The 13,264-nt window shown below is 59.1% G+C and overlaps 1 protein-coding gene across 1 annotated transcript in view; it reads left to right on the plus strand.

The window, feature by feature from the left end:
• LOC103599747 (obscurin-like) overlaps positions 1-13,264 on the plus strand; it is a 155,222-nt gene that overhangs the window by 61,214 nt on the left and 80,744 nt on the right. The window contains 10 exon segments of the mRNA XM_008583906.1: positions 658-924; positions 1,035-1,307; positions 1,874-2,146; positions 2,674-2,870; positions 3,056-3,131; positions 8,652-8,924; positions 9,727-10,002; positions 10,630-10,917; positions 11,046-11,324; positions 12,325-12,695. Coding sequence (XP_008582128.1) covers positions 658-924; positions 1,035-1,307; positions 1,874-2,146; positions 2,674-2,870; positions 3,056-3,131; positions 8,652-8,924; positions 9,727-10,002; positions 10,630-10,917; positions 11,046-11,324; positions 12,325-12,695 — 2,573 coding nt within the window.

Genomic DNA, 13,264 nt, shown 5'->3' on the forward strand with positions numbered 1-13,264 from the left:
TTGCATTTCCCGGATGCTGAGTGATGTTGAGCATTTTTTCATATGACTGTTGGCCATTTGCATATCTTCTTTAGAGAAATGCCTACTTAGCTCTTTTGCCCATTTTTTAATTGGGTTGCTTGTTTTTTTTCTTGTAAAGTTGTTTCAGTTCCTTGTGTATTCTGGATATTAATCCTTTGTCAGATGTATATTTTGCCAATATTTTTTCCCACTCTGTTGGTTGTCTTTTAGCTCTGTTAATTATTTCTTTTGCTGTGCAGAAGCTTTTTGATTTGATATAATCCCATTTGTTTATCTTTCCTTTGGTTGCCTGTGCTTTTGGGGTCATATTCATGAAGTCTGTGCCCAGTCCTACTTCCTGAAGTGTTTTTCCTATGTTTTCTTGCGCACCCCACCATGTAGCGCCCGCCGGTTGGGTTCCTCACCACCCCTACAAGTCTTTCACCCTATTTCCCACCCCCGTCACAGCTGCACCCTGTGGTAGCTGCTGTGCGTTCCCTGCCCCCCAAAGCCACTCTGGGACCTGCTCACTGGCTCTCCCACATCCCCATAGCTGTGACCCTGCGGTCCCTCCCTGTGCCCTGCAGTGCCCAGTGCATTCCCCTGCCCGGTGGCTGGTCAGAGGTCTCACCTCACGGTCTCTCCCCTGCCCCGCAGCTGCTCCCGTGCGGTTCCTCAGGGAGCTGCAGGCCCAGGAGGTGGATGAGGGCACCACGGCACATCTGCGCTGCGAGCTGAGCCGGGCGGGCACGGGCGTGGAGTGGCGCAAGGGCTCCCTGGAGCTCTTCCCCTGTGCCAAGTACCAGATGGTGCGGGAGGGTGCTCTTGCAGAGCTGTTGGTGTGTGGTGCTGAACAGGAGGACTCAGGCGACTACACCTGCGACACAGGCCATGCACAGAGCACCGCCAGCCTCTCTGTCCGCGGTGAGCTGCCCGATGGCCCCTGCAGCCCCCTGGCCATCCTCATGGCCCTGTGGAGTAGGCAGGGGGGCCTTGCTCTGTGGCCCTTAGCGTGCCTCCCTGTTCCCCTCCAGCCCCCAGGCCCAAGTTCAAGACCCGGCTGCAGAGCTTGGAGGAGGAGGCAGGGGAAGTTGCCCGGCTATGCTGCCAGCTGAACGAGGGGGAGCCGGGGACCCCTGTGCAGTGGCTCAAGGAGGGCGTGGAGCTGCACATAGGCCCCAAGTATGAGATGCGGCACCAGGGGGCCACATGCGAGTTGCTGATCCATGCGCTAGAGGACAAGGACACTGGCGAGTACGCCTGCGTGGTGGATGGCCAGAAAACCTTGGCCTCCCTCAGGGTCAAAGGTGAGCCCCAGCACATCTGCCACCCAGTAGTGCCCCTGGGGGCACACCTGGCTGTGCCAGGTGCAGTTCACACGGGTGGCCAAGGTCCCTCTGGTTACAAGCTCTCTTCCTCATTCCTGCACCACCCCCACACTGATCCTCTGAGAGAAGAGCTTCAGCAGTAGGGGACCAGGCCCTTGAGGTGGGGTAGCCTGGCCTGGCTGGCCCTCCCTGAGTCCCTCCCTGTTTCTCCTGAAAGTCTTGCTTCTCTGGTGTCCTGAGCAAGATGGGGCTGGCTGCAGCGTTGGGGAGAGGTGACAGGTCCACTGTCCGGCAACCCCTCTCCCACTCCTCCAAACAGAGCTGCCCCTTTGGCCTTTGGAGGGACAGGTCCTCACACCCAGTTTCTGTTCCCAAGGAGCTCAGTGTCACAGAGGGGGCCATGCTTGTGAGCACATCAGGTGACAGATGCCACATGGGGTAGCAGAAGAGTGTGAGGGTGGCCAGGATGACTTCCTGGAGAAGTGGGCTTGGCCTGGGTTCTTTAACCTGACTAGTAAAGGGACCTTTCTCACCCTGCCCCACAGAGCCTGAGGTGACCATTTTGCGGGGGCTTGTGGACACTGAGGCACAGGCCGATGGCGACGTGGAGTTCAGCTGTGAGGTGTCACGCGCTGGTGCCATGGATGTGCAATGGAGTCTCCAGGGCCTGCCTCTGCAGACCAACGAGGTGACAGAGGTAGCCGTGCGGGATGGCTGCACCCACACGCTCTGGCTGAAAGGCGTGACTCCTGAGGATGCTGGCACTGTCTCCTTCCGCGTGGGTGGCCACACGTCCTCTGCCCAGCTCACTGTTCGAGGTAGAGGGCTCGGGTGTGCTGCGGGTGGGCCTTCCCTGTGACTGTGCGTGGGGTGGGAATGTCCAGGCTAGGCCCTGTTGGGGTGCAGTGACGGGCGGCATGGCCAGAGTCCCTGCCTTTTGAGGGCCGGGGAACTGGCTGGGGGTGACCCTGGGATGTCAGGGTAGAGTACTCCTGGGCTGCAGGGCTGAATCAGGCTGGTGGTCAGGGGCCAGTGGGCTTCCTGGAGGCTCACGGTGCTGGAGCTTGTGTCCCTGCCTCCTGGGCTGGGGGAGGGCCTTATATGAGGGGGTCACTGCAGAGTGGCCCACCCCATAGCCTTGGATTATCTCCACCATTTCCATGGGTCAGAGCCCAGGCTGTGGACTCTGCATGGAGCCGGAGGAGGGGATGAACAGGCCCCCACCTGGTCATCTTCAGGAATTAGGGTAGGGGTAATGGGGCTGCACTGCAGGCCATGGAGGCTCTGCTGATTGAGGGGGCAGCCCAGATGCAGAAGCTGATGCCCATGCCTCCCCTGTGTCCAGTCCCTGAGGTGACCATCCTGGAGCCCCTACAGGACGTGCAGCTCAGCGAGGGCCAAGATGCCCGTTTCTGGTGCCGGCTGTCCAGGGCCTTGGGCCAGGAGGCCTGCTGGGCTTTGGAAGGGGTGCCCTTGCAGGCCAATGAGATGAACGACATCACCGTGGAACAGGGCACGCTCCACTCGCTCACCCTGCACAAGGTGGGGCTCCCAGGACCTGCCCCCACCGGGACGGGGACAGTTCCAGCTCCATTCAGGGAGGTCTTCCATCGGGATTTGGTTGGGGGTATGATGAGCCCCACCACTGGGAGTTGTCAAGAGGCATGGGCCTCTCCCGATCAGTATGGGGCCACCAGGGCCAAGCATGTCCCCCGTTTCTTCCTCAGGTGACCCTCGAGGATGCTGGAACCATCAGTTTCCAAGTGGGCACTTGCAGCTCAGAGGCCCAGCTGAAGGTCACAGGTGGGCAGGCCCCTCCCAGACCCTCTGTCGGTGTATGTTTCCTGGGCCCCATAGCATCTTACCCAGTGGTGGCTGTTGGAGGGGACAGAAACCCAAGACTTCCAATGTGATTGTGCCTTGGGACTGGCAATTTTCCAACCCTTGGCCACTAAAGCCACAGACCAGAGAAGCCACCAGGGTGGGCTGGTGGAGATCACCTTGAGAAATTCTGGGGTGAGGGCTGGCCAGTTAGCTCCATTGATTAGAGTGTGGTGTTGATAACAGTAAGGTCAAGGGTTCGGATCCCCTTACTGGCCAGCTGCCAAAAGAAAAAAAGAAAAAGAGAAAGAAATTCAGAGCGTGTGGGGTCCCTGGAGGAGATTAATGCTGTCTGCAAGAGGGAGACAGGGAGCCTGGTTGCCACAGGTTTGGGTCCTAAGGTTGAGGCAGAGCCCTCCCAACATTCACTCTCCAGATGCCTATGCCTGGTTACAGGTGCACACACGTGTACACATGTCCAGGCTCAAAGGTGCAAAGTAGCATGCCTGTGACACACATACAGATTGGAGCAAGCATGCAAAAAAAGATTTTAGGAACCATCCATCCACCCACACATCTACCATCCATTCATCTGCCAACATCCATCAATTCATCCATCCACCATCCAGCCATTCATCCATTCATTCATCAATCTACCACCCATCCTTCCACCCACCCACCATCCATCCACACACCCGTCCGTCCATTCATCAGTCATCAGCCTTTCTGTCTGTCCATCCATCCATTGTCATTCACCCACCCACCATCCATCCATCCACCAACCATCTACCATTTATCATCCATCCACCATTATATCTGATATCCATTCATTCACTATCAAACAAACCTTCTAAGCCCCTACCCTTGGCCAAATTCTGGACCTCAAGATGGGTCAGATGCAGTCTGCCCTCAGGGAACCCCCACTCTTCTGGGGGAGTTGGACATGGAAACAGTGTGTCCTGTGTCCCAGGTGCCACTACATCTTGAGTCTTCAGGGATAAACAGATGCAGGCCTGTGGGGCTGTGAAAGGTTCCAGATGCCAGTGCCCTCGAGTTGAGTGATAAAGAGGGAGAGTTTCTGGGTGTCCTGAGCTGGGTCAAGGCAGGACATGCCTGGTATGTTCATCAGGGTGGGCAGTTGTGTGGGGGCAGCATGGAGCTGGGTTCTGCTTGGGCCCCTCTCTAGGTGAGGTATCCTCAGCCTGGGTGAGTTGGCTCACATACGGATGCCTGGCTGTGGCCTCCGGGGGAGCGCCTTGGGCAGAAGTGTGTGAAAGAGTGCCCAGGCAGGTGGTGTGATGGGCAAGCTTAGGAACGGGCACTGGAGGTGAGAAGAAGAGTTGGTGGAGCACGGGGAGGTGGTCAGGTGAACACTTGGGGAAGACAGTCAAGGGGCAGATTAGTGCCAATGGTTCACGCGAGGAAGAGTGTGGAAAGGCTCCTGATGTAGGGCCTTCTGGAGTGGGCGCAGGGTGTCTCCCTTACCTGGCCCCCAGCTGCGGGTGATGGAAGAAGCCTTTTGTTCCATCCTCCTCTCTCGCCTGTGGGGTCTGGGGTCAGCTTTGTGAGCAGCAGTGGTCCAGGAGTACGCTCAGCTCCTCGCCTGCTCGGCCTGCCCTGAACGTCCACCAGAGAGGTGGACAGGAAGGAGGGAGGAATGTGCGGAGGGCCCGGGGCAGGCCATGGCCGCACACACATCTGCGAAGTCCCCTTCACTCGGGCCTGCTGTGCAGGGAGCAGTTGCCAGCTGGCGTTAGTGCCCTGGAACCCAAGGGCTGGAGGGACCTTGGGGGACATCTGGACAAAGTGCCCTCTTGGGGTAGGACACCGCTCTACTTCCACACCCCCAGGGATGGGTATTTACTTCCTGGGGCTGACTTCTACCCATTCAGAGTGGCAGGCTCTGGTGGCTTCTCCTTTGCCCCCATGTTGGGTCAGATCAGGCACTCAACACCAGAAAGAGCCCCAACCATAGTGCTTGGGGCTTGTCCATTCTGCCTTTTGAAAAAGGCATGGCTGCAGGTCATCACCCTCCTGAGGGTAAAACCAGGTGTGTTCTGAAGGGGTGTGTGGGGGTGCAGGGCTGCAAGCTGAGGTTGCATCTGGTGACTGAGCCAGTCTCCATGGCTCACTGTGGGTGGCTTCTGTGTCTCCCTCTGTGATCAGGGTAGGCCAGCTGGCCCAGGTGGGTTTCCAGACCCCAGTCCAGGGTACCCTTCTAGGCTATGTGGAATTTATTTCAGTAGGCCCCAGGGTGGCCCTGGTGGATCCCAGGGTGGCTCCTGCACCAGCAAGTCCCAGGGCTGTTTTAGCAAGTCCCACGTCTGACACCAATCTAGGGAACAACATACTGTTTCTCTCCTACTGTGCTCAAAACAGAACACTTCTGTAATCAAATGTGTGGTTTTTTCTTTCTCACACACCAAGCAGTTCTCCAGTGGACACCAGATGGGTGTCCTGTAATTCAATTCGATTCTGTCACTATCTGCCTGGAGTTAGAGACAGGCCCCATAGGTTAAGGGTTCAGTCCCCAAGACTGCCCCTGCTTCAGAAGCCACTCACGCTTTTGATTGAGCAGCTGTAAATTGGGATTATCACTGCCTCCTCCTTGAGTCTGATTAATGTGCTAGGACAACTCAAAGAACACAGAGAAACACTTACTTATCACTTCGCTTATTGTAAAGGACGCAATACAGCAATAGCAAGGTATCTGTAGGACAAGGGATGCGGGGCAGGGAGTGGGAACGGACCTTCCGTGTTCTCTCCGAGTGTGCCCTCTTCCCGCCACCTCCACGTGTTCAACCTGGGAACTCATCAAATCTTGCTCAAAAGTTTTTATAGAGCGTAAATCCCTGGTCCCCTCTCCTTTTGCCAGAGGTTGGTGGACAGGGTGGAACATTCCAACCCTCTGAACGCTTGGTCTTTCTGGTGGCCAGCCCCTATTCCGTAACTCCTTAAAGGCCCTACCTGAGTCATCTAATTAGCTTAAACTCAAGTGTGATCAAAATGAGCTCCTTACGAATAGCAAAGGACATTTCTATCATTCAAGAAATCCTTAGGGTTTTAGGAGTTTGGTGCCAGAAACCAGGGGCAAAGGCCAAATCAATTATTATACCCCACCCCACACCAGTGAATTCCAGGGGGTGGCCCCCACCTGGCAGACCCCCGGGTGCCCCAGCCTCGTCCTCCTTCTTGCCCTCTTGCACAGAGGCAGTGCTGTGCCTGGTACGTGGCTTGCAGAATGTGGATGTCTTCGCGGGGGAGGTGGCCACATTCTCCTGTGAGGTGTCTCGTGCTGGTGGGCCAGAGGCCCGCTGGTGGCTGGATGGGACCCTGCTTCAGGACGGCCCCGAGAGTGTCATCACCGTGCATGATGGGACCTTTCACTCCCTCAGTCTCTCGGGCTTGGGGGTGGCCGATTCGGGCGTCATCACCTTCCGTGCAGGGTCTCTGGTCTCCACGGCCAAGTTGTTGGTCAAAGGTATTGGCCGATGGGGACTCCCTCGTGCTGAGGCTTCTGCCTTTGCTGCCTGTGTGTGCTTTCTGCAGGCCCTTGTGGGGTGGGGGTAAGGATCAGGGGCTGGTCCCCGGGGCCACAGATTGGGTATGGTTCCATGTGTGCCATTTGCCTCAGGTGGCCCAGTGGGCATGGTGTGCAGCTTCCTGTCCCGCTTCTTGGATGGGAAGTCTAGGCTTAGGGAACAGTTGAGTAGGAGGCCACCCCCATGCCCACCTGCCATGTAGAGCCCAGCCATGAGGCCCAGTCCCTTCTGGAGGCAAGTGCCAGCCTCTCTGGGATCCTGAAGGAGCGACCCCACCCCAGCCTGTTCCTGCTTGCCCTGCTGTGGGCTCAGTTGAGGTCTTGTGCACTCTGGGAAAGAGCTGGCCAAATGAGGAAGGCAGCTGGCTGGCAGGGACCCTACTTAGCCCCCTCCCTGTGGCTTCACATGGTGTGTTTGTCAATGGGCCTTCTGTGTGCTCTCATAGAAAATGTGGAAGGCTTACCCGGGTCCTGGGAGCCAACAACTATTTGTTGAGTAGGATTTCGACAGCTAGAGATGGGATGGAGGCCTGGCAAGACCCCTGGGGAAAGGGAAAGTTGGCCTGGGGCTGTGGATTCTAAGCTGGGGCCAAGGGCCTTCGGGAGGGGGAGGCATGTATCCCTGCTGGGGCAATATGTGACCTGAGCCAGAGGGAAGTGGGGGCTCAGGGGTAAAGAGACTGGGAGGAACCCAGCCTGGACAGTGCCCAAGCCTGACAGTGCCATCTGCTGTAGGTGGGAGCGAGGCTTGTGCAGTGTGCAGGGCCCTGGGCTGCCATGGCGGGTCCCCTCCCTGCGCAGGGTTGGGTGGGCATTGCTCAGCTGTTTTCTGTGCAACTCCACGCTTGCTGCTGCTGAAGCCACTAACTGACAGCAGAAAGTGGGCGGGTCTTGGTGTCGCTGTTCCCGAGGGCTTATGTGTGTCCGGCATGTTGGCCGACAGATCCTGCGGTGGAGGTGGTCAGTGCCATGCAGGACCTGGCCGTGGAGGAGGGTGGCTCTGCCGAGCTCCTTTGCCAGTACTCGCGGCCTGTGCAGGCCACATGGAAGATGGACGAGCGGGAGGTGCAAGCAGATGGGCACCGTGTCACCATAGAGCAGGACTGGACCGTGGCCAGGCTGACCTTCAGGCCGGCCTTGCCCTGTGACAGTGGCATCTATTCTTGTGAGGCTGCGGGCACCCGCGCGGTGGCCCTGCTGCAAGTGCAAGGTGAGGGCACCTGGTGGACGGCCCCAGGCCCAGCACGGCTTTGGTGCGGCTCGGGCGTGCAGTAATGGTGAAAGGACAAGCAGTGACAGCCAGCTCTGTGATCCAGGTGGCCTAGAGAGGTGGGAACAGGCCCTGAGAGGTGGCAAGCTCCCGTGCCAGGAACTGAGCTGTGGCAGGGGCAGTGCATGCTCAGTTGCTGAGCTGGTGGCTTCCATTAGAAATGCATGGTCAATTATTGGACTCATGGACATGGACGCACAAGAGAATTAGCAAGGGAGAGGAGAGCTGAGGGGCTGTGGATTAGGGAGGAGGTCTGTGGTCTGCGCTAGTGTGAGCTGCGCATCCCAGAAGCCACAGCAGGTCAGATGGCTCTGGTTCTGTGATGAGCGGAGAGGGGCCTTTTCAGCCCCCGATGCTGCAGTGATGCCAGGGCGCGACAAGAGCAGAGCTTCAGCCATGCGTTGCACCAGTAACTAGTCTCTTAAGCACCGGGTGAGGTTTCTCACCTGTGAGGTGGGGGATGCGGCTCCTCGCGGATCGGGAGCACCACGCTGATGTGAGGTGCCGACACACGGAGGGCAGGGCGTGGTGGGTTGCTGACCACAGAGGCGCCCGTGGGTGGTTCCACATGGACACTAAGTGCCGCTCTCATGCAGCCACTGGGTAGCGTTCTGTTGCTCTCCCAAGGGGCGGTGGGGTGGGAGGACCCCTTGAGGCACTGGCACACCCTGAGGCCCCTCTCTCTCCACAGCCAAGAACACAGTGGTCCGAGGCCTGGAGAATGTGGAGGCCCCCGAGGGTGGCGAGGCGCTGTTCGAGTGCCAGCTGTCCCGGCCTGAAGTGGCCGCCCACACGTGGCTGCTGGATGACGAGCCCGTGCACACTTCAGAGAATGCTGAGGTGGTCTACTTCGAGAATGGCCTGCGGCACCTGCTGCTGCTTAAAAACCTGCGGCCACAGGACAGCTGCCGGGTGACTTTCCTGGCTGGGGATATGGTGACGTCGGCATTCCTCACCGTCAGAGGTGACTGCGCTGAGCAGGGATAGGGCGCTGCTGAGACCCCTCCCACAGGAGGCTGGGCTGCATGCACTGCGGGGTGGGGGGAGGAGGGGGCGCCGGAGGGGGAGTGTCTCTGAGACCCCTTCCAATGGAGACTCTGCAGGGCAGTGTTTGGGGGGCCTGTCTTTTGGATCCCTCCCACACGGGGAGGGGTCGGTGGCCACAGGGGAAAGGGAGGGGAGGTGGGGCATTACAGTGGTCTCCAAGGCCCTGTGGAGGCTGGGAGGGATGTTGGTCTCTAAGACCCCCCCACTCCCAACAGGAGGCTGGGGTCCTTGCTCTGCTTGGGACAGAAAGGTTGGGGCCTGGGGTGGCGTGGGAAGGGAAGTGGCTGGGGGCCCTTTTCCAAGACCCTTCCCACCTGAGGCTGGGAGCTGCTCCTGCCTTGCAGTGGGGTGGGAGCGCTGGGGCCGGAGTGGGCTGGGGCAGTGCGGAGTGGGAGGTTGTCTTCTAGACCCCTGGCACCTGAGGCTCTGCAGGACCAGGAGGCTCGGGGGAGCTTCAGTCTCTGAGACCCCTCTCACTGGAGGCTGGGCTGCCCTCGCGAAAGCAGGGCTGGGGCTGTGGAGGTTAGGGGGGCATTGGTATCCCACACCTCTCCCACCTGAGGCTCTGCCGATTCTAGAGAACTCAGGGGGAGGCCATACTCTCTGAGCCTCTTGTCCTGCCTGAGGCAGGGTTGAAGGGGACGGGGTGAGACAGGGTGTGGGTCTTAAGCCCCACCTCCAGAGCCCCTCCCCCTTTGTGCTGATGTCCCCACCTGCAGGCTGGCGCCTGGAAGTCCTTGAGCCCCTGAAGGACGTGGCTGTGGGAGCTGGTGCACAGGCCCGCTTCAGCTGCATGCTCAGCGAGGTAGTGCCTGTGGGCGAGGCCTCCTGGTACATCAATGGGGCCTTGATCCAGCCAGATGACACCGACTGGACGGTCACCGCCGATGGCAGCCAGCACGCTTTGTTGCTCCACAACGCTCAGCTGCACCATGGCGGGGAGGTCACCTTCGCTGCCCGCGACGCTGTGGCCTCGGCACGGCTCACGGTGCTGGGTGTGTGGTTGGCAGGAGTCTCTCCCCCCTGAAGGTTGGGTCTGGGGCACACCCTGCCTCCAGAGCTCCTAGATGGGTGTGGGGGTGACCATCTGAAGCTGGGTACTGTGGGGATCTGCCTGAGTGGAGAGTCTGGGGGTGGTGCCCCTACCCCGGGTTGGGTCGGCCTGCATGTGTGGTTCTCAGGCCTGTCTGTGTGAACCCAGCTTTCCATTTGCAGCTCCCTGAGGCCAGTCACCCCAACCACCCCACCTCATCTCCCCATCCTCTCTGCCCAGTGCAGATCTGAGCCTGGGGTGGGGGGACAGGAGGAAAGAGGGGCTCCAGCCTCAGAAGCTGCTAGAAGCTCTTCATGGATACGCATGTGGGTGGGCTCTGGGCACACATGGTCACAAATTTGTGTATCTGAGATACACAACTGCACCAGCCTGTGGGGGTTTTGGCAGCGTCCCTGGCTTCCTGAGACAGGCTGGGCCGCCCAGCACAGTGGTACACGGGTCTCGGGAGGTGGACTGCCCCAGCACCCACTGCATTGGGGATCACACCCCAGTGATCACTGGAGGAGCTGTGGGTCTCCATGGGTGCCAACATGGACCCACTGCACTGACTGGCCCTCCTTCCCCGTAGGCATCCCCGATCCCCCAGAGGATGCTGAGGTGGTGGGTCGCAGTGGCAGCTCTGTGACACTGTCCTGGGTGGCTCCCACAAGCGATGGCGGTGGTGGTCTCTGTGGCTATCGGGTGGAGATGAAGGAGAGGACCACGGGCCAGTGGCGGCTGTGCCATGAGCTGGTGCCTGGGCCCGAGTGTGTTGTGGATGGCTTGACCCCCGGGGAGACCTACCGCTTCCGCGTGGCAGCTGTAGGCCCTGCAGGCACTGGGGAGCCTGTGCACCTGCCCCAAATGGTCAGGCTCGGTAAGTTGCCACCCACAGCCTCCCCAAGCTGTAGGGGAATCTGGGGAGCTCAGGGGAGGCCCCGGGCCCTTTAGTGCTTCCCTGCTGATGTGGTCTGTCCTCTCTCCACCGATGCTGTTTTCCAACAGAGCCCCAGGAACCTGCACCTCCCCGACCCCCGGCCCCTGAGAGCCGGCAGGTGGCTGTGGGTGAGGACATATATCTGGAGTTTGAGCTGGCAGCTGAGGCTGGTGAAGTGGTCTGGCACAGGGGGACAGAGCACATCCAGCCCAGCGGGCACTTCGAGATCCTCTCCCAGGGTCAGCGGCAGACGCTGGTGATCAGGGGCTTCACTGTAGAAGACCAGGGCGAGTACCGCTGCAGCCTGGCCCAGGGCCCAGCCTCCACCGTGGCTGCCACCTTCCGGGGTGCGTCTGCCTGCTCCTGGCTTCTGGGTGGGATGCCCTCAGATATGGGGCAGGTGGCCAGCCTGGCTGTCCTGCTCACTGGCTCTCTCAGCAAAGGCTGAGGGTCCTCTCAGGAACCCAGTGTCACATCGAGGGAGACTGAGGCTCATAAGCATATGTGGCAGACTCACGTTGCTGAACCTCGAGGCCTCAAGCCAGTCTCTCCCTCCCCGAGCAGGGGCTTAGCCAATAAAGCCCTTGCATCCCCCACTGTGGGTCTCCTTAAATTTTTTCTGCATATCAAATCCCCCCCGTGCTGCGAGCACCTGCACGTGCATTCTGAGCCACACTCCTGTGCTGAGCCCCCTGCACTCTGCTCTCCCACTCAGCCCCTTGGAACACTGAGCCCCCTCCTCTCTTAGGATCCTTGGTGCCCTGAAGCCCCCCCTCCCAGCTTTTCTCTCCAGTAATCTGAGCCCCACAACCCTGCACACGGAGCCATCCCTGCACCGAGCTCTGAGCTGCCCCTTCCTCGCACTCTGAGCTGCAGATTGTGCTGAGACTTCCTCTCCACTGCACTCTGAACCTCCTCCCTCCACTCTGAGCTCCCCTGTACTGAGCTGGCCCCCCTGCCCTGTGCTCTGAGCCTGGCCTGCTTGCTCCCATGTGGGCTTCCTTCCTGAGCAGCACCAGCGCCCCTGTAGATCTAGGCCTCCTATCCCAGCAGCAGGGTCAGGAAGGGCTAAATAAACCCAGTTTGACTTTCAGAGAGACTTTACCTGTCTGGTTGTTGCATGTCCTGTGCAGGAGGTAGACTGAGGCCCTGCTCCACCTGGGGGAGCTGAGGCTCGAAGCCTCCAAGACCTTGCAAAGATTATGAAGATAGTGCCAGGCAGGGAGCAGAGGTCTAGCAAGGCCACAGCCCAGACCACAGTCCAGGCCACGTACTGGTCAGCAGTCAAGGCAGGCCTGGGGGCACAGCACTGGCTCAGCCCAGTGACCGGTGTCCTACCCTCCTCAGTGGCGTTGACCCCGGGATCTGAGGGTGAAGCCCCTGTGCAGCCCAGCCTGCCCCCCGAGGCGGCCCAGGAAGGAGACCTGCACCTGCTGTGGGAGGCTGTGGCCCGGAAGCGCCGCATGAGCCGAGAACCCACGCTGGACTCCATCAGTGAAATGCCTGAGGATGGCCGCGTGCAGCGCCTGCGGCAGGAGGCAGAAGAGGCAGCCCCTGACCTCTCTGAGGGCTACTCCACAGCCGATGAGCTGGCACGCACCGGAGAGGCTGACCTCTCGCACACCAGCTCTGATGACGAATCTTGGGTGGGCACCCCTTCCCTGGTTGCCTACCTCAAGAAGGCTGGGAGGCCTGGCACCTCACTGCTGGCCAGCAAGGTGAGCCCACTGCTTGGCCTGCAAGGAGAGTGCTGGTGTCTGAGACCTTCATCATCCATTCATCCATCCCTCCATGTACCCATTCATCTACCTACCATCGATCCATCCTTCTATCTACTCATCCGTCTATCATCCACCCATTTATCCATCTTTTCTTCCTTCCATCTATTCATCTGTCCACCGCCCATCCATTCATCTTTGGATCTGTTCTTCCTTTTTTCCATCCGTCCGTCCGTCCGTCCGTCCATGCATGCATAGATTCATCTTTCCATCTATTCATCTGCCTTCCAGACATCCACGCATTCACGCGTTCTTTGATCTGTTCATCCGTCTGCTGTCCATCCATGTATCTGTTCATCCATTAACCATCAGTCCATGCATTAATTCATCCTGCTATCACATTATCTGTCTACCGTCCATCCTCCCGTTTACCCGTGCTGCCACCCTTCCTCTCTTTGGTCTGCTCACCTATCTACCACCCATCAATCCACCCATTCACCTTTCTGTCCGTTCATCCATCTGTCATCCACCCATTTATCCATCTTTTCTTCCTTCCATCTATTCATCTG

Source organism: Galeopterus variegatus, unplaced genomic scaffold (assembly GCF_000696425.1).
Source record: "Galeopterus variegatus unplaced genomic scaffold, G_variegatus-3.0.2 Scaffold3078, whole genome shotgun sequence".
Taxonomy (NCBI): Eukaryota; Metazoa; Chordata; class Mammalia; order Dermoptera; family Cynocephalidae; genus Galeopterus; species Galeopterus variegatus.